This window comes from Oncorhynchus tshawytscha, linkage group LG10 (assembly GCF_018296145.1).
Source record: "Oncorhynchus tshawytscha isolate Ot180627B linkage group LG10, Otsh_v2.0, whole genome shotgun sequence".
Lineage (NCBI taxonomy): Eukaryota > Metazoa > Chordata > Actinopteri > Salmoniformes > Salmonidae > Oncorhynchus > Oncorhynchus tshawytscha.
The window spans coordinates 56999773-57019669 of NC_056438.1; the positions used below are offsets into that span (position 1 = coordinate 56999773).

The 19897-nt window shown below is 45.1% G+C and overlaps 2 protein-coding genes across 7 annotated transcripts; one reads left to right on the top strand and one right to left on the bottom strand.

The window, feature by feature from the left end:
- Positions 1 to 2942: 2942 nt before the first annotated feature.
- LOC112260489 (E3 ubiquitin-protein ligase RNF31) lies at positions 2943 to 13022 on the bottom strand. Of its 5 annotated transcripts, none has more exons than XM_024435637.2 (23): positions 12655 to 13022; positions 12104 to 12305; positions 11440 to 11586; positions 11052 to 11207; positions 10912 to 10968; positions 10572 to 10740; positions 10335 to 10392; positions 10061 to 10203; positions 9656 to 9828; positions 9259 to 9492; positions 8577 to 8912; positions 8115 to 8300; positions 7608 to 7814; positions 7264 to 7437; positions 6929 to 7027; positions 5769 to 5858; positions 5532 to 5646; positions 4563 to 4675; positions 4188 to 4298; positions 3974 to 4022; positions 3784 to 3880; positions 3489 to 3654; positions 2943 to 3403 (listed from the first exon to the last, which is right to left on the bottom strand). In XM_024435637.2, the coding sequence occupies exons 2-23, from the start codon at positions 12302 to 12304 to the stop codon at positions 3353 to 3355; spliced, it is 3132 nt and encodes a 1043-aa protein (XP_024291405.1). In that variant the 5' UTR covers position 12305; positions 12655 to 13022; the 3' UTR covers positions 2943 to 3352. The 5 variants fall into 5 exon arrangements, with proteins under 5 accessions (XP_024291405.1, XP_024291402.1, XP_024291406.1 ...); XM_024435634.2 differs by having other exon boundaries at positions 10335 to 10494; XM_024435638.2 differs by having other exon boundaries at positions 10061 to 10200; positions 12655 to 13021.
- A 112-nt stretch (positions 13023 to 13134) lies between these two features.
- On the top strand, positions 13135 to 16785 carry buc (bucky ball). Of its 2 annotated transcripts, none has more exons than XR_002955025.2 (7): positions 13135 to 13280; positions 13502 to 13558; positions 13665 to 13823; positions 13896 to 15590; positions 15708 to 15818; positions 15921 to 16050; positions 16131 to 16785. XR_002955025.2 is itself a non-coding variant. In XM_024435640.2 (7 exons), exons 2-7 carry the CDS (start codon positions 13552 to 13554, stop codon positions 16160 to 16162), a joined length of 2106 nt encoding a protein of 701 aa, XP_024291408.1. In that variant the 5' UTR covers positions 13135 to 13280; positions 13502 to 13551; the 3' UTR covers positions 16163 to 16785. The 2 variants fall into 2 exon arrangements, 1 of the variants encoding a protein (XP_024291408.1); XM_024435640.2 differs by having other exon boundaries at positions 15949 to 16050.
- The last annotated feature ends 3112 nt before the right edge of the window (positions 16786 to 19897 follow it).

A 19897-nucleotide genomic window follows, 5' to 3' on the forward strand; every position in this document is an offset into this window, starting at 1 on the left:
ATGGCGGTTTTGGAGCAGTGGCTTCTTCCTTGCTGAGTGGCCTTTCAGGTTATGTCGATATAGGACTCGATTTACTGTGGATATAGATACTTTTGTACCTGTTGCCTCCAGCATCTTCACAAGGTCCTTTGCTGTTGTTCTGGGATTTATTTGCACTTTTCGCACCAAAGTACGTTCATCTCTAGGAGACAGAACACGTCTTATTCCTGAGCGCTATGACGGTTGCGTGGTCCCATGGTGTTTATACTTGCGTACTGTTGTTTGTACAGAGTAACGGGATACCTTCAGGCATTTGGAAATTGCTTCCAAGGATGAACCAGACTTGTGGAGGTCTACAATTTTTTTTCTGAGGTCTTGGCTGATTTCTTTTGATTTTCCCATGATGTCAAGCAAAGAGGCACTGAGTTTGAAGGTAGGCCTTGAAATACATCCACAGGTACACCTCCAATTGACTCAAATGATGTCAATTAGGCTATCAGAAGCTTCTATAGCAATTACATTTTCTGGAATTTTCCAAGCTGTTTAAAGGCACAGTCATTTTAGTGAATGTAAACTTCTGACCCACTGGAATTGTGATACAGTGAATTATAAGTGAAATAATCTGTCTGTAAACAATTGTTGCAAAAATGACTTGTGTCATGCACAAAGTAGATGTCCTAACCGACTTGCCAAAACTATAGTTTGTTAACAAGAAATTTGTGGAGTGGTTGAAAAATGAGTTTAATGACTCCAACCTAAGTGTACGTAAACTTCCGACTTCAACTGTAAGTACTGATGACGCCCAACCTGCTTGATACAGTAAACAATTCGATATTTTAGCTTTTAATTCATTCAGTGTTGACAGTAAAATACAAAATTATGTATTGATAGTTTATCAACGGCACTAAACCTATTGATTTCATAAGGATGTCCCTTTAGCTGCTCATCATGGTTTTAACCAATCTTGACATACAGCACTCCGAATCTTACAACCCGATTGGTAGATTCCACCATTTCAGCAAGCCCGAGGACAAGACTTGACTGATAATAGTGAAGGTATGAAAATTGAAATTGCAAACCATTTTGTCAGAGCCCTGACAGAAAACCTGTTTTATATGTCAGCCCATGCACATGCCAGTCAAAAATCCATCCAGTATGAATCACTTGATAGTCAGCTTGACTTGTACTGTAGGCCTATTATGCAGCAAAAAAAAATCGGAGTTATGGCTTCTGTAACGCTATCACAACCTGCATCAGTGTAATCAATAGTGTTGTGCTAAACAAACGTAACCTACCACTACGTGTATTTTATAGTCTCAAGCTTTTAATGTTTACAATTTCCCCCGTTGATGATATGGGTGTTTTTCAAGTTCCCTTGTCGTCCTTCAGTTTCTGCCCCTTGACAGACTGAATGTTCTCATTTTACATGTATCTGATGGAGCCAATGTAGTTTGACACAGCTGGCTGATAAACATTCCACAGATACACTTGCTTTGCAGGGCTGCTATCTGGCTGTGGATAATGAAGGTCAAACAGGTCTTGTGGTGCATGTTAAAAAGCCGTTCCCTTCCCCATCATCACCAACCTGTCAAACTAACCCAGAGGTCAATTCCAGAGCAGATAGAGCAATAACACAATTGATCTAGCTTGGCTGAGCTTGAAATACAACTTTAGATTTCATGACAACAATTCTGGCTTAGGTTAACCTAAATACCACGACCTGAGGGTGTGTGTTACATGTCAGGAAAACATGTTGCCGTATAGTGGATTTCCTATTTTGTTCATTTCATCAGGAACCCCGTCTCTTCAGGGCACTCACTGGATGGTTGGCCTAAGCAGGGGGTACAAATATGAGTTCTGTCTTTTGGCAGTGTGCCTTGCTCTGTTCCAACGCCTGCCCTGTAGCACAGAAACACCATCACAGCAGTATCCATAAACCTGCAGGCTCTCCCTGCCCCCTCTCCACTTGTCTCTGATCCTGCTGCTGTACTGATATCTATCTCAGACAATGGCTGCTTCACTTTCCAAAACATCCTAGAGACAAGCACAAGAGAGTTCATCTGTCACAAGACATTAGCAGCCATGTCAGAAGCTGACTCATCTGACTTAGTATTGGAGTGAAAAACAGCAATACACGTTTGATTATTCATATTTGAGCCGTCAATAGGCTGGTTTGAAATGTTTTGAAATACTCTGAGCGCAAAATGTCAAGGCTGCTCCTTTTTTAACAAACATGATTTTTATGCAAACAATAGTGTGAGCATATACATGTAAGTCCATAAGCACATTGAAACCTGGTGTAGAATAAATGCAATTTCAAAGGTCTGTGTTACACTAAAGTTCTTGCTCTGCGTGTTTTTCAGAGTCTGAACAGTGAATAACAGTGGCCGCTAATCATAGCGCTTGGCGCCGCAACACACAGTGGGCCACATCCTTTATAATCAGTCCCACATTAGTCATAGCCAACTTACACAAAGTGATATTCAGTCATAATTCACTGACACTGAAGACAAATGCAATTAAGGGAAAACAATTAATATCTCAAGTAAAATCTGAAGTTTATTGTTAATGATTGTGTATGATTCATTTACTGTAGAAATACTTCACAATGATACCTGGAGGGGAAACAATCTTCAGTTTTGAAATGTCCAGTGTTGAAGCGGTACCTCTGGGGCTGTACTGATCCAATCCCCCCTAAACATTCCAGTAACTATGTCAACCCTGCAGTTACTCTGAGGACACAACTACCTCCCTTCCAGCAAGCATACCAGGAACATTTTGGATAAAAAGCACGACAGAACCATAGTGGATGATTGATCTTTTGGTTTATTGCAGGGCTCTCCAACCCCGTTCCTAGAGTTCTACCCTCCTGCAGGTTTTCGGTTCAACCTCAGTTTTAACTAACCTGATTCAGCATATAAACCAGCTAATTATTAAAATCAGATGTGCTAGATTAGAGTTTGTGTGAAAACCTAGTGGTTTATTGGGTGTTTAAATATATATATATTTTTCCCCCCCAGACAGAAATATACAGTTAAGAGCATGCACCTCCAGACTCTGTGCAATGAAGCGATGCCTCTAAATATAACTGGTTATTTAAGCTGTAACCCTGTTATCACAGTCTTGAAATGTTATGCACACACCCACACGGCCACACACCCACTCATACTTCTCTGTTTTAAATGAATGTGCAACTGAGCATTTAGCCCTAACATAGATTCATAAATAACTGTAGCACAAGAATGGGGATGTAAGCAGAGCTTTCTGCTGTGTGGTGTAACATTCACATTGACGCAAACACATTTGATGGCTTATACAGCCAAAATCCCAACACTCAATACTAAAAACACTTCAACGAACAAACAAGTAGTTTTCATTTCTTCCGTGGAACCTTGTCTCCAAGTGGTACTTCATCAATAAGTTTCTGAAATAAGATTAGAAATGTTCAAACCAAGTGACTAAATATTTGGAAAAAGACAAATCCCTCCACAAGGATCATCAAAGCATACCTCCAGTATTCGAGTATAGTACGTCACATCGTCCTCCAGCTCCCCCCGGGCGTCATCCACTTGGTATCTCCGACAGGCCAGCACCAGCTCGTTGGCATTGAAGAGAGGGGCCGGGTCGATGGAATGGCCATTGATGAGGCTCACCAAGTACTCTCTGTAGTGTTTCCTGGAATAGATTAGACAAAAACCAGTTAGGTTACATCGATGCATGTTTATCATGGGAGAACTCTGTTGTTCTCTAAAGCGCCTTTGAGTCCTTGAAAAATACTGGTGGTGGCAGTGAGAGGTAACATACTCGCACAGTCCTGCATGGCCAGGCTGAGTTTGAGCCCCACAGGCCGAGTCCGTCTGCTGCCCACTCTCATCCTTCTGCTCTATCACTCCGCACAGCCCTGAGAGAGAGAGAGAGAAAGAAAGTGATATATCTTAGTATTTCTCCGTTTCAGTTTTTCTGAGTAAAAAGAAAATAACACATAGAATCTTACCTGCTTGAGTTCCTGGAGGGGTGTCCGTATTGAACTCAACACCCTTGTTCTGCAAACAGACAATAACAATAAACAATTATTTTAATGCGGTCCATCTACAGATACTCTTGCAATAAAATCAGTTATAACCGAATGTGAGTCAAGGTGCTATAATGTGGTTATGGTGATTGTAATGGAGTGTGAGCATCCATGTGTGTGTCGTGTGAGTCTCTACCTGCAGCAGGGCTTGTAGTCTGCCAGGCTCCCAGTCCCTCAGGTAGAAGAGACAGTCTCGAGGGTGATGGGCATGCAGGCCTGTCACACTACAATGGATCACTGCACAAGTCTACAGAAGAGGGAGGGAGAGGGGGGAGGAAGGAGAGAAAGAGAAGGCACAAGAGAGAGAGAGAAAAGAAAGAGAGAAATGGTGGGAGAGGAAGAGAGGGAGAGAGTGGCAGAGAGAAGGAAAGAAAAACACCCACATCAAAGTGACATTCAAGTCAACTCCCAAAAGATAAAACCTTGCCAGGAACTAGCACAATCGATGACACACAAATGAACGACCCACAAATGAACAACACAAACACACCAAGCCATTTAAGGGACTTACAGTGTGGAAGGGGTTGTTGCATCCGCTGCAGAACTGGTACCTGCACTGGGAGCAGCTGAAGTGCATACAGCCTCCTTTGGACAGGGCATACTGGAACCTGCAGTTTGGACATGCTGAGGGAAAGAGGGAGTCAATTCACGGAAACGATTCCCGGGTATTGGGAGAGCACACATGAGAATGCATCAGGGAAAGGAACTAAATGAGATAATTCCCACAAATGAAGGTCATGGAAGAGACCGTAAATACTTAAAGGGTCTAACTTGCTCTAACTTGGTAAAAACAGGGTTTAAAGGTAAATACAGTAGAACACCTGCTGAGGTGCAGTAGAACACCTGCTGAGGTGCAGTAGAACACCTGCTGAGGTGCAGTAGAACACCTGTTGAGGTGCAGTAGAACACCTGTTGAGGTGCAGTAGAACACCTGCTGAGGTGCAGTAGAACACCTGCTGAGGTGCAGTAGAACACCTGCTGAGGTACAGTAGAACACCTGCTGAGGTGCAGTAGAACACCTGCTGAGGTGCAGTAGAACACCTGCTGAGGTGCAGTAGAACACCTGCTGAGGTGCAGTAGAACACCTGAGTGTCGATGAAAGGTAACAATTCAACATGAATTGTCGAGAAATGAACAGAAAATGACAGACAATATTCAACGTGGTCAGATGCGATAGGAGGGCCAAATGCTGCTTTTAACTGTTTGTCGGCACTGTCCGGTTTGTCCTTATTCTTCTGGCTTAGCTCAGGCAGAAGGCCCACAGTACCTCTATAAGAGTGTTCTTTATGATGCTAATGAAATGTACTGGTTTGGAAGAGGAACTATGAGTAAGACCAATTTGATCTCTCTCAGCCCAACACCTGGTAAAGTGTCTGGTTGTTCATACCTCCGCAAGTACCTGCCTTTCCTGGTTAAACGCTACAGTAGCTCTCAATGGAAGAGGTGTTTAAGAAGGTGTGTGTGTGAGAGAGAGACTCACTGATGCCGTTGTCACGCAGGTATCCGGCCAGGCCTTGCCTCTGGTACTCTGGGTCATTCTCTCTCTTCCAGGACTGGTACCGTTCACACGACAGACCACCGTGCTGAGACTCCCACTAGAGAATGCACGGTGACAAGAGAGGATGATATACAGATTAGGCTCCAGCTTCACTCCAAAGAAAAATCCCCTTCTATCACCCGCTCTCACACATACATAGAGTGGATGTTTGTCACTTACAGGTTTCTTGCATTGTGCGCAGAAGCTGTTCCTGCACTGGAAACAGGTGACCTTCAGTTGGTCTCCATCATAGATGAACCCATAGGAGCACTGACCGTAGGAAGGGGAGGGGAGGAAGGGGAAGACAGGAATAGTTAATGAAATAAAAAACAGAAATACCTTTGCTATCAGACTCAAAATTGAGCTCAGGTGCATCCTGTTTCCATTGATTATCCTTGAGATGTTTCTAATTGCAGTCCATCTGTGGTAACTTCAATTGATTGGACATACCTGTCTATATAAGGTCCCACAGTTGACAGTGCATGTCAGAGCAAAAACCAAGCAATGAGGTTGAAGGAATTGTCCGTAGAGCTCCGAAACAGGATTGTGTCGAGGCACAGATCTGGGGAAGGGTACCAAAAAATGCCTGCAGCATTGAAGGTCCCCAAGAGATCCTTGAAGAAATCCTGCTCAGGACCTCAGACTGGGGCAAAGGTTCACCTTCCAACAGGACAACGACCCTAAGCACACAGCCAATACAATGTAGGAGTGGCTTTGGGACAAGTCTCTGAATGTCCTTGTGTGGCCCCAGCCAGAGCTTGGACCTGAACCTGATTAAACATCTCTGGAGAGACCTGAAAATAGCTGTGCAGCAATACTCCCCTTCCAACCTGACAGAGCTTGAGAGGATCTGCAGAGAAGAATGCGAGAAACTCCCCAAATACAGGTGTGCCAAGCTTGTAGCGTCATACCCAAGAAGACTTGAGGCTGACTTGAGGCCTTTACTGAGTAAAGGGTCTGAATACTTATGTAAATGTGATATTTCAGTTTTTTAAATTTTATAAATTTGCAAACCTTTCTAAAAACTGTTTTTTCTTTGTCACTGTGGGGACTGTATGTAGAATGATGAGGGGGAAAACTATTTGATACATTTTAGAATAAGGCTGTAACGTAACAAAATGTGGAAAGGGGTCTGAATCCTTTCCGAATGGACTGTATACTGCCATTTCTTAGCTAGTGAACTGTGATTACTGTGATTTTTATTTTATTATGACAGCCTCAAACGGGGATTATCAAATTATGTCTGGAAACATACATTATAACATTTTTCCTTTGCCTTTGTACACATAGGAAATAAACTATAAAAACCCGCTCAAGGCATTTATGTGATTAGAACTCACATGACTACACCAGAGGAACTTGGGGTCCTTGATGAGGGCTTGTTCAGTCAGCTTCTTATGAAAAAGATCATACACTTCCGGCTCCAGACACTCCCGCAGCTGCACACACACACGCACAGGAAAATATGATTACAGGTGTTACCATCATACACACACCCAGAAAACTAATCTATGGTCTCGTGAGACAACACTGACACCACCAAAAACTGCATTTTGAAGGGAGAGAAGCCTCCGAAATCCTGGAATTGTGTTTTTTTTCTCACTGTTTCTTCTCTCTTCAAATAGAGAATCTGAGGGAGATGTTGTGTGACGTTGTTCTCTGTGTGATGTACTACCTGGATGTCCAGGGTGGAGAAGTAGCTGTTGAGGTGTTCGGGGTCGTTGATGTCAGGTTCCCAGCAGACGGGACACACCATGTCTCTGATGTGCTTGTCTCTCACTGCGATAGTGAAGTGCTGCTGGAAACAGCCACAGCACACCGAGCACTGACAGGAGGTCAGAGACTGCATCTGAAACAGGGAAGGAGAGAGAAGAGAGAGGAAGAAAGAAAGGATTAGGAGAGTTGTGGGGGTTGGATACTGCAAAAAAAAGGAAAAAAAGGAGAAAAGCTACATTTTGAATAAAGACAAGCTTGTGCTATGACACGCACACAGACGCACACACACACTTGAGAGAGTACCTTGCTGTGGGGAAAGTCTGACAGGCAGATGGGGCACTCTTTGGCCAGCACTCGGCGGATGAAGTCTCTGTCATGTGACTCGCGTACGGCCTGTACCACGTCGTCTAGGGAGTAGGGGGCGGTACGCTCCTGCAGCAGGGACAGGGCCAGCTCACAGCGGCCCCAGCTGGGCAGGTCATACACCGCCAGCAGCCTCCGGCACACACGCTGGCCCCAGGGGGAAGAGGGAGAGGAGAGAGAGATCAGACCAGTGAAGTGGACAAACAGATACAGAGGAATGACGAAAGGAGAGATATGCCACACTCAAAAATAACTCTTATCACTGTAAAACATCAATGTACATGAGACATCAAGCAATTGTCAAGGTGACTGAAGAACATGTATGACCTGTGGGCCTTTCTAATGGTGGTAGGTATAAACAGATTATCATCAATATAGCTATTCTGTGTTCAGCTAAATGTATGGCCAGAAAAATATAGTGGAGTTCAGAGAGCCCCAGTGACCCACCTGTTTGTCGGGGTGGTTGATGTCGATGGGTGGCTCAGGTTGGTCGCTCCACATGCGTTGGTGGAAGGGCTCCATGAGGGGTCGCTGCAGCAGAGACAGAGCCCCCCGCACCTCTCCCTCGCTCTGCCTCAGAACCTCCTGACACCGCACCTCGTCAGTGAACCCCAGAGAACACAGCTCCTTTACCTGCAAAGGTACATGAGAGACCAAACCCTTCCTTGAGCGTGCGAAGACTAATCTCCTACATATGGGGCCAATTTCCCACACCAAGATTAAGCCTAATTTGGGACTCAAAATAGTCAGTAGAGAATCTTCATTGAAGGTCTGTTTTAGTCCAAGACTAGGCTTAATCTAGGTCTAGGAAACCAGCACATAGCTGTCAGCAAAGTGAACAAAAGTGACAGTACAACTGACCTTAGACCAGTTCTTAGTGGGCAATAGACTTTCTGACCCGTCTCTCACCTTAGAGTGTCTGTCTCTGAGAGCCTGTTTCGCTGCTCTCTCAGTGTCTCCCCCTGCAGACAGCCAGGCCAGCTTGGCCTCAGCCCTGGACAGTGTCACTCCTCCCCCTCTGGTCTGCTCCTCCTCCACACCTGTATCCTCTGCAGTACCAGTACCGTTCTGGTTCTGTCCGGCCTTCAGGTCTGCTGCTCGAGACGAAGTGGCCGTGGCACAGATCTGGTCGAGCAAGTGAGGTAGCTCCGCTTTGAGCCAATCACAGGGAAGGATGTTTCCGACCCCGGAGACGCGCATGCCTGTGTACACCTCCTCTGGACTCACTCCTTTCTTCTCTCCATCCTGACCGACAGACAGACAGACAGACAGACAGGATGGAGAAAGAGTTAACAGAGACAGGAAGAGAGAGGGAAATAAAGAAACCAATTTGTCATACATATTCACTAGGCCTCAGCTGCTGCTACTCACCACGATGTATATTACACACCTAGAGGATGTTAAGGTTATTTTTACACAATGTTTGTTTTCTGAAATCGTTTGTTTTCTGCAACCAAATTGGCCAGCAATGGTACAATAAAGACTTTACTGAATCAAAATCTTAAATTAGCTAATAGCTTGTAATATTACAAGTAGTGGGGTAATGTGATTATACACCATATTATAGATAAAACAGAAAGCCTTCACTCACTCTAATGAGCTGGATCAGCTTTAGCCCCTCCTCCCTCATCAGTTTCTGTCTCGTCAAATCAGGGTCCTCCATGGGCGGGTCTTTGGGTTTGACGGACAGCACGGGGACCTTTTTGACCTGGGACGGAGGGTGGACTTTGACTGGCATTTTGGTGGGCTCGGGGCGGGGGAGGTCACACATCTCACACACTGACGCTGGAGTGTAATTGATGTAAGTACAGAACTGACACATCCACTGCAAGAGGATGGGAGAAGAAGAGACCATTTGCATGAGCTTAGACACTCACAGGAATAGAGGAACAACATAAACTGTAATACATGGTGATAAAGGCACAATCTGAAACTTTCATTTCAACTGAAAATGTGCTGCTTCTGCATTGACTTTAACAGTAGTTTACCTGGCTGTCTGGGTCTCCTGGCATACCCAGTACCGGAGCAGCAGGCCGGTTGGGTGTAGGAGTGGGGCGTGTGGGGGTTGCCGGAGGCTTGGTGGCCAGGCGGGGGCGCTCACACACCTCACACAGGATACTACTGCCCGCATTCACCACCGTACAGCTTTTACACTGCCACTCTGGTGACATACATAGTGAAAACACACTCAACACAGGACTATGGAAGAGGTGAATATTAACTCAACAGTTCATATACACCAAGAGTGTCTTTCCATTTTCAGACAATAAACAAGTATACATAGAAATACAGAGGAGTGAGACTGATTGGAGTGCAAAAAAGGCAAACCACCACTATTAAAACACAAACATTGTTGGTTGGTTGTGTGTGTGTGTGTGTGTGTGTATACTGACCAGTGATGGTGAAGGGCTGTGGGAACTCTTCCTTAGCAGCACCAGAGGAGGCCAGGCGTGGTCTCTCACATGTCTCACACAGTATGTCCTGGTTGGAGTTGACCCTGGTGCAGTGGGTACAGTGCCATGACAGGAGGGAGCTGCTGGGAAAGAGAGGGAGGAAGTGAATCCAACACAGGGACTTGCATTTCAGCAATAATCACCACCTTTGAAAATGTAGCGATTCTCACCCTTTCCTGTCAGTTTCTATTTTGTCTTCCTTGTCATGTCTTACCTGTGGTTCTTTCGCATTTTAGAGGATGTCACGACAGTCCTGTGGTGATTGGCTCGTTCTGCAGAGGAGTGGTACAGTCTATCACATTCAGTACACAGCCATTGGACACAAGAGTTACAGTGGGCAGCCACTGGGAATATAGCACAGATAGTGCAGTTGTCTGCAAAGGGGAAGAGAAACAAGGAAAGTTGAATGCAAGTTTCAGATGTAAAAAATACACACACACACACTTCCAACCTGTGTGTCTGGTAGAGATAGAGGTGGAGGTTGAGGCGTTAGCGGTCCGTACTGGAAGAAAGGCACTAGTGGGAGACTGAGACAGGGAGGCCAGAGACATGTACAGGGGCTGGCTCTCTCTGAGGCTGGAGGGAATAGCTACCGCATCAGAAATGGGTCCGAATTCATCCTGGAATCATAAAGGAGAATTCAGTCATCTGATGGTGGTGGAAACAACAAGGCACAAAACCACACAAATATAAAAACTGCCAGAAGTAGAGAAAGGCAAATAGGGTAAACAAAAAAAAACATGTAGAAGGCAGAGAGGAAGAGGATAGGTTATGGGAGATAGGAAAAATACCTTTTGGTTCAGTGATGGGATAATTCTCTCAAAGAACTCTGGGTGGGGGTGAGCCTCCTGTGAAAACATCAACGACTCAGTAGTACAACTGACTTTAGAAATCTCTGAAATATTTCAGAATAACTGCCATTGGTCCAGACCTTGATGAGCATGTCCAGTTCCATGCGTAGACTCATGACCTCCAAGGTGACCGCTGCAACCTTCTCAATGTCAGGTTCCACGACCTCATCAGGGAAACTCAGGCCGTCTGGCTGCTGATTGGAGTAACCATAGAGACAAAGCACTGCCCTTCCTCCCTGGGGTAGAACAGAGGAGAGGAAAGGATATAGAGGGTTTTATGCAATACTGTTGGCATAACATTAGTCTTGTGGTGTGTGCACAATTAACTTCATTAACAAGGTAGTAGGCTATAGACTCATATTGGACTAAGCCTATATCAACATGATGCCAATAAGATAATAGTGACAAGACAGTAGACTACATATCATCACCCAGAATCTCACCTGCCTGTATTGAAGACATCCTCACCTGAATGGCATCTACTGTTGCTCTGAAGACGGGGTTGTTGTGCTTGACAGCGCGCCAGTACTTGGGCCTACTGGAGCTGGTGAGGTTACAGCCATACTTCTCCAGAATGTTCAGTGCTGTGGACAATCTCTGCAGGGAACCTATGGTCTGGCAGGAGAGAGGACAAAGATGAAAAAGGTTTGATACAGGAAAAGGTTGAGAAAAGAATAGACAGTGAAGAAAAATATGAGCACGGCCTCCCGGGTGGCGCAGTGGTTAAGGGCGCTGTACTGCAGTGCCAGCTGTGCCACCAGAGACTCTGGGTTCGCGCCCAGGCTCTGTTGTAACCGGCCGAGACCGGGAGGTCCGTGGGGTGACGCACAATTGGCCTAGTGTCGTCCGGGTTAGGGAGGGGTTGGCTGGTAGGGATATCCTTGTCTCATCACGCACCAGTGACTCCTGTGGCGGGCCGGGCGCAGTGCACGCTAACCAAGGTTGCCAGGTGCACAGTGTTTCCTCTGACACATTGGTGCAACTGGCTTCCAGGTTGGATGCGCACCGTGTTAAGAAGCAGTGCGGCTTGGTTGGGTTGTTCACTATTCCAAGATGTAGGCTAAGTGAAGGTAATTATGTCATTGTGATATGGACATTGTTTACCGTTTCAAGCACACTCAAACTAACTCACTTCTTTCCTGTTGTTATTGACGCCGTTTTCAATTATCATGGTCTCCGCAGCAATGTAGCGGTATTTGACCGATGGTGGTAAGGGTATGTTGGCCATGGCTGTTATTCCTGCACGGACCTCCAGCACTGAGCCAGTGGAATACAGACAAGCTTCCGCATGGCATCGTACCTCCTCTAGCTGGTCTGAAAGGGTACTAGCCATCCTGGAAAAGAGACATCAGTCAGTATCATCATCACCATCACCATCACACAGATCAGATAGCAAATCATTGAGGGCACTGCCACACCACAGGCAGGGTTGATGACTATGCGCAAGATGCTTGCCTTACTGACATCCATTCATTCATAAGACGTTACCTGTAAACCCCGACAAGTGTGTGGCTTATAAATCACAAGGCTGTCATATCAAGCGACACACACAGCAACCAGAGCTTTTTACTGCATCTGCAGTACTCTATATTTGCAACAACACAATTACTAGCTAACTAAAGTTGAAGTGGAAATTATATCTCTACCTTTGTGAAAATACTGTCATATAAGCGATCTGCTTACCCAGTGTTTTCGCTCAACTGTCTGCAGTGACAGCCATTGAATCACGATGAGATGGCATTTCATTCAAAAGCGGGGGCTTTCAAAACACCATGTCACGCACCTCAATACAGACTTGTGCGCTACAAACATGTATTTATATATATTGTTATTTATCAAATGTCATTCTAAAACAAGTAGTAACAGGGTCATAGTAAAATCTAGCTGCAGTACTAGCTACGAATGTAAACAACTGCGTGAGAAAAATGCCGTATTCTGCTTTGCGCAAAGAAACTAACCCCCATGCATCGCCATTGTGTGTCAAAACCTAAATCTCAAACAGAGATCCCGGAGCCAATATGGCTTGGACTGAGGAAACGTCGCAAAGCTGCAGTGCAGTACATTGTTTGTGAAGTTTTGGTGTCACCTTGTGGTGAAAATGACTAATTGCCTAATTTTCCTGTCGGCTCACCTGAAAAATATACAGTTGATTACACGCTAATTGGTGTGGGGCGCGGTTGTTGCATTGCCCACGCGCAGTAGGTGATAAATATGGTGGGGAGGGTGAAGAACGGGAGAGTTTTGTGTTGCTCTCGTTTCGTGCACGCCTACGGTCTCACGTTTTTTTTGTTGGACCGTCACGGTCACATGTAAGTCCTTATACATTTCCCCCCCACGTCATTTTCGTGTGTATTACTCTGATGTAATCTCATAATGCATATTTATTGTTGTTCGTGGATGCAGTCAGATTGTCGCCTTATTTGAATGGAAGGCATAGCCTCTGCAACACTACCAGTTTCTACACCGATTTAGGATGCCGATCTAATGATGTGTAGGCTTACGTTAACTTCTTGTTTCCTCTTTGCACTAGACTTGCGGTGTATAATATCCTGTGCTGTGTCTTTCAGCCCTGACCAAGCAATGGAAGGTGATTATTTATTAGTGTACTGGGTTTGATAAATTGTGACATTACTCAATTGAATAGTTGTGGTGGGAAGTGTCAAATCAACTAATTCATTTCTTCTTTCATTCAGATATGAATAATTCTTCACACTCAATGGGAGTTGGGCAACCACATCATCCAACTAATCACACAAGACCATTTTTCTATGTTCAACCACCAACTCAACCTTATTATAATATGTACCAATGGAATATGAGCCCATATGGCCAGTATGGTCTTCCCCCACCAGGTACAATGGCACACCTTTTTCTTGATCTTAAACAAATGAATTTACATTAATTTAAAATGTCTTTATTTCCAGTTATTCCTTATGGGCGTCCATATATGGCTCCATATCCATACACTGGTATGCAGTATCCTGGCTATGTGGTTTCCCAGGCTCCGATGCAGCCTGTTGATTACAGTAGGGTGTTTAACCCCCACATCTCCTCTGCGACCTATGACGTCCAGTACCGCCACCACTACCAGCAACAGGCCTGTGTACTGCGAGAGACCGCATGTTCAGAGGTTCAAACTGATCCAAGCGACACTGTCCACAAGCTGATCGACAGTCTGGACAGGCTCAGAACCAATGAGAAGCCACCTGAAGACATTGAGTTAAACCCTAAATCTGACCTAGGGTCCCTAACCTCTGAGACAACCATTTCTTCCTCTGGGATGACCATCTCTTCCTCTGGAAATATGGAAGAATTCAGTGGGACGGGTAGGGAGTTGAGACCTCTGCCACAGAGACAGCCCCAACAGGGTAAGAGGAGGCAGAGGGACTCCCCTCTGCCCAGCAGTGTATTCAATGACTCTGCTATTACAGCAGTGGTCTATCATGCAGAAACCAGTCAGAGTTGCCTGGAGGAGATGGCCATGCAGGATTGCTGGTCCCTGGGCTCTGTGGTGCTGCCCATCGACAGCTCTTCTGTCCGTGAGGAGAGTCTGGAGGAGTCTAGGCAGCAATGCCACTCTGAGAAGAGCCACCTGAATACTGAAGAACCTGGGATGGAGGGGCAGTCCAGAGAACATCCTAATGCTCCAGAGGATGTCAAATGTGACTCTGTGGCCTTGACACAGAGCCTTGAACTGAATGGGGCTTCACATGACCACCACTCACTTGACTGTCTGGCTCCAGAACAAGATTGTGACAAGGTTCTGATACCATCCGCCTCTGAGCTGAAGGACCCTGTAGAAAATTTAGCCTCCAAGGCAGAGTCTTCTGACTTGCCTTACAGAATCCTCAGGCTGCCCTGTGATCAGGTTACAGGCATGCTGCTGGACGATCCACTGTGGTATGTTGACTCTGCTGCGTCCAGTCTGGTGCCTCCACCGCAAAGCCATCTGTCCCCGCTTGGGAGTGCCTACTACTGTAGCTACTACCCCCAAGTGGCCCAGGAGCGCCAGAGTGTCCTCAGTCCATCCATAGACGAGCTCTCCTCCAGAGACGAGCTCTTCTCCACTGATATCGAAGATGTGGACCTTATCTCTGGTGGTCACATGTATGTGGGAGGCGGCAAGCTAGCCGAGGCAACCTGCAATACACCTGACCTCTCTGTTAAGGAAAACGTACCAACTCAATCCAACCCAGTAGAAGAAGGGTTTGCAGCTTGTTCGAAGACCTGTCTCAGCTGTGGCCTGAGCCTAGCGGAAGAGTTGAGGCCAGACGACTCCCAAGGGCTATGCCGTTATGTTGAGCGGGAGGAAACGGATGACTATGTGCTAGAGGAAGATGACTACAATGAGGGAGGGGAGCTGTTGAGCGCCTGTCAGGTGCCTGTGAAGAAACCACATCACCCTAACGGAGTGCCTCAGCCGCCTGCTCGCCAGTTTCATAACAGTAAACCAAAGAGGGGCTGCTGTGAGGACCACCATGAAGTCATGTGTCATGAAGAGCAGGAGCACGGTTACCTCTGGAGTTTTGACTGCTGTGAGGACCACAAAGCGACTGGCAAAGCTGACAAGTATAAAGGGAAAGGAGGACAAAGAAATGCCCCATGCAGGCCTTATAATGGTAAGATTCTTTCCATCTCTTGACATGGTCTGATGTCCCCTTCTAAATAGTGTTTTTACTTTTAATCCTTTGTCATTCATTACAAATGTGACGTTGTGACTTTGTCGTGTTTCCCAGAGAAACCTTGGAGAGCGGGCACTGTGGCATCAGACCAAGATAGCTGGGGGAGTTCTGGTGCCAAATATAAGCCAAAGTCTTGGAGACCGTACAATGGGTCACAAGAACAAAGTGAGTTTCCTTTTCAAACTGCTGAGTTACCCATTGCCTTAATCAGTTCTCTACTTTTCACTAGTCATTCACTGTTTGACCTGGCTGTTATTCTTGTCCCAGCTCATGCTTCCCTCTCTGTATCATTCAGTGAGACCCCCACGCAGAAGGCCATTCGTTCAGCAGAGGCCCCGAAGGACTGACTATGACGATCATGAAGAATCCGAGTTCTCTCGCTGCCAGAGGGGCCGAGGTAAGGGTTGTTGCAGTTTAGAGATACTACTACTTTTGTCACGTTTCAAAATGATAACTAACTTTTTCCATTTTTTTCAGGGACCACAAAGAGAAGGGGCACAAGATATTAGCCTATTTAAGAATTGCACCGCTCCTAATATATTTATTCTAAATGTATTACCTAATATATAAATCCACTTGCACTATGAAATGCACACAAAACACATTGTAATAAATTAATAGACACTCGTAATGTTTGTATACGTGGTTAAAAAAAGAATCTCAGGCAGCAGTTCAACAACTAGCTACACAGTAGATGCCTGCATTTCCATTGCTTGAATGATGGTAGCCATGTTGGACGCTGTGTGTTCATCCTAATCACAGCCTGGGCTGCAGCCTCACAGACCGTACTGTGACGCTAACCCCCATGTTGACCTGCAGACCAGAATGGACCTGGGAGGTGTAGGTCCAGTCTACTCTGCAGCTTTTAAACTCTTTTTCAGTGTCTGTCGTTCACTGAGGATGAAGCCCAGGTAATAAGATGTATCAAGCAGTGGAAATGCAGTGGCTTGGAGAGATGGAAAACAAAAAAATTGCTGGGCTTGTTTGAAGCTAAGAGCCAGTCAATCTAAATGTGTCTTTTTATTATTGTGCAGATATTTTAAGCATTGCAGTGTAATGTTGACAAACTGACATCTACTTGTCTGCACAGTGTTGTTGTGTCATTAAAATCCTTGCATTGCACTTTAAAAAATGACTATTTTAATAGACTTGGGCTACATTCATCAAGAACAGTTTGATGCCTCAGTTTCATGAAAGTTGTGGCTAGTGGTCTACAAGTTGGATCAGTAATTGAAAGACCACCTTAATTGCTGGCTGTCCTTGTATTATGGACTTCATGGAAGAGCAGACCACTTCACATCTGTACTATTATAACAGCCTTAATAATTGGCTTGTCTGACTTGTTCAAGGTAATCTGGAAGCCAGCACAGCCTTATGCTCACCATTTTTCTTAAATTCTGACTGTGTGACATGTACATAAGTGCACCTTGTGCTGGGGACAAAAGGCCACTAAAATCTGGAGTTTGTCATATAAAACAATGCCACAGGTGTCAAGTTGAGGGAGCATGCACTTGGCATGCTGACTGCAGGAATGTCCTTCAGAGCTGTTGCCTCCAGTGTGGTTTTAGACTTGGCAGTACGTCCTATCGGCCTCACTTCGGCAGATCATGTGTAACCATGCCAGCGCAGGACCTCCAGATCCGACTTCACCTGCAGTATCATCTGAGACTGGGCAGCTGATGTAACTGGGTTTGAACAACCAAAGGATTTCAGCACAAACTGTCAGGGAAGCTCAACTGCGTGCTCGTCATCCTCACCAGGGTCTTGACCTGACTTGTTTGCTATTGTGACCTACCTACTTCATTGGGTAAATGCTTATATTCAATGGCCACTGGCACGCTGGGGAAGTGTGCTCTTAATGGATGAATCCCGGGTTTCAACTGTACTGGGCAGATGGCAGACAGCCTGTATGGTGTCGTGTGGGTGAGCAGTTTGCTGATGTCAACGTTGTGAACAGAGTGCCCCATGGTGGCGGTGGGATTATGGTATGGGTAGGCATAAACTATGGACGACGAACACGATTGAATTATAATGGCAATTTGAAAGCACAGAGATACTGTGACGAGATCCTGAGGCCCATTGCCGTGCCATGCATCCGCCGTCATCACTTCATGTTTCAGCATGATAATTCACGGACCCATGTCACAAGGATCTATACACAATTTCTGGAAACTGAAAATGTCCCAGTTCTTCCATGGCCTAGATACTCACCAGACATCACCCGTTGCGCATGTTTGGGATGCTCCTCATCGATGTGTACTATAGCGTATTCCAGTTCCCTCCAATATCCATCAACCTTGCAGAGCCATTGAGGAGTGGGACAACATTCCACAGGCTACAATCAACAGCCTGATCAACTCTATGCGAAGGAGATGTTGCTGTGCATGAGGCAAATAATGGACACACCAGATACTGACTGGTTTTACTATCCATGCCCCTACCTTAAATTTTTTTCTGTAACTAACAAATGCATATCTGTATTCCCAGTCATGTGAAAACAAATTAGGGCCTAATGTTTTTATTTAAATTAACTGATTTCCGGTTATATTTTTGTGACGTGTGTTTTGTAAAGCAAATGAGTCTGGTTTAATCTGGCTTTTCAAAATTCACCAGTAAACTACCAAATGTTGGTAACTTTCATTTTTTTTAAATAACATGACATCTAGTGGCCTTTTTAGGTACTTCAGATGATCACAGGTGTACTTATCTCTGGCCCCTCTGAGGTTTTATCATATAAAATAAAAATAGAATGACGGCTGTAAAATGTTATCCTAAATACAAACCAACTTAGTGAATACAATTGGTGTCTAAAATGAGTGTTTTGGCATGAATTTTGAATAGTGATGTTAACCTTTCTGGTTGTCACCTTTTTTTTCATCAAGACAGATTTTCCAAATGTGGGGGAGTTGAAATCTTTACCAAGGATCACCTTCAGTGCTTGGTTGTCTCCAAGTCTGTCACCAAACAATTTGATTTGCTGGTTTTAAGCATTACACTTTCAAATAGCTCTTTGACTGTTGCTGGATGTTATCGTCCTCCATCAGCACCGGACTGTACCCTACCTGCCCTAAGCTCTCTCCTGGCCCCTTACACTGTCTAAATTTGTCCTGCTAGGTGACCTAAACTGGGACATGCTTAAACCACCTGACCAAGTCCTAAAGCAATGGGACTCCCTAAATCTCTTTCAGATAATTACCAATCCCATAAAGTATGACTCCAAACACCCAGAAAAGGCTACTCTCCTCAATGTTATCCTCACATATAATCCTGATAGGTATCAATCTGGTGTTTTCTGTAATGACCTTAGTGATCACTGTTTTACAGCCTGTGTTCAAAATGGCTGCTCAGTGAAACGACCTGTCCTGATTTGTCATAGACGCTTGCTAAAACACTTTAATGAGCAAGCCTTCCTTCATGACCTGGCCTCTGTAAATTGGTACAGAATAAGCTTGATTCCCTCTGTCGAAGACACTTGGACCTTCTTTATTTGATATTTTCAGTCGTATTATTAACAGACACCTCCCCATAAAGAAAATTACAATTAAAAACAGGTTCAGCCCCTGGTTCGACCGTGATCTTGCAGAGTTACTCCACCTCAAGAATTGCATTTGGCGAAAGGCTTGGCACACGCATACTTGAGAAATAAGTGCACTCTGGCTATTCGAAAGGCCAAAGTTAGTTACTTTAGGGAGCAGTTCTCTCTCTGTAGGTCTACTCCCAAGAAGTTCTGGAAAACGGTTAAAGACCTGGAGAATAAACCTTCCTCCTCACAGCTGCCCATGCCTTAATGTTGATGATGTGGTTGTTACTGACAAGAAGCACATGGCTGAGCTCTTTAATCGACACTTTATTAAGTCAGGATTCTTATTTGACTCAAATCAAATTTATTTATATAGCCCTTCTTACATCAGCTGATATCTCAAAGTGCTGTACAGAAACCCAGCCTAAAACCCCAAACAGCAAACAATGCAGGTGTAGAAGCACAGTGGCTAGGTAAAACTCCCCAGAAAGGCCGAAACCTAGAGAGGAACCAGGCTATGAGGGATGGCCAGTCCTCTTCTGGCTGTGCCGGTTGGACATTATAACAGAACATGGCCAAGATGTTCAAATATTCATAAATTACCTGCATGGTCAAATAATAATAATCACAGTAGTTGTCGAGGGTGCAACAGGTCAGCACCTCAGGAGTAAATGTCAGTTGGCTTTTCATAGCCGGTCATTGAGAGTATCTCTACCGCTCCTGC

What these genes read in the sequence shown, in the direction of transcription:
- LOC112260489 (XM_024435634.2), bottom strand. Translation starts at nt 12,304, where the DNA reads ATGGCTAGTACCCTTTCAGACCAGCTAGAGGAGGTACGATGCCATGCG. An exon ending in CAACAGTAGATGCCATTCAG is followed by an intron (nt 11,208 to 11,439) that starts GTGAGGATGTCT and finishes GTTCTACCCCAG; the next exon opens with GGAGGAAGGGCAGTGCTTTG. An exon ending in GCGCACAATGCAAGAAACCT is followed by an intron (nt 5,647 to 5,768) that starts GTAAGTGACAAA and finishes TGCATTCTCTAG; the next exon opens with TGGGAGTCTCAGCACGGTGG.
- buc (XM_024435640.2), top strand. An exon ending in GTATGGTCTTCCCCCACCAG is followed by an intron (nt 13,824 to 13,895) that starts GTACAATGGCAC and finishes CTTTATTTCCAG; the next exon opens with TTATTCCTTATGGGCGTCCA. An exon ending in TCGCTGCCAGAGGGGCCGAG is followed by an intron (nt 16,051 to 16,130) that starts GTAAGGGTTGTT and finishes CATTTTTTTCAG; the next exon opens with GGACCACAAAGAGAAGGGGC.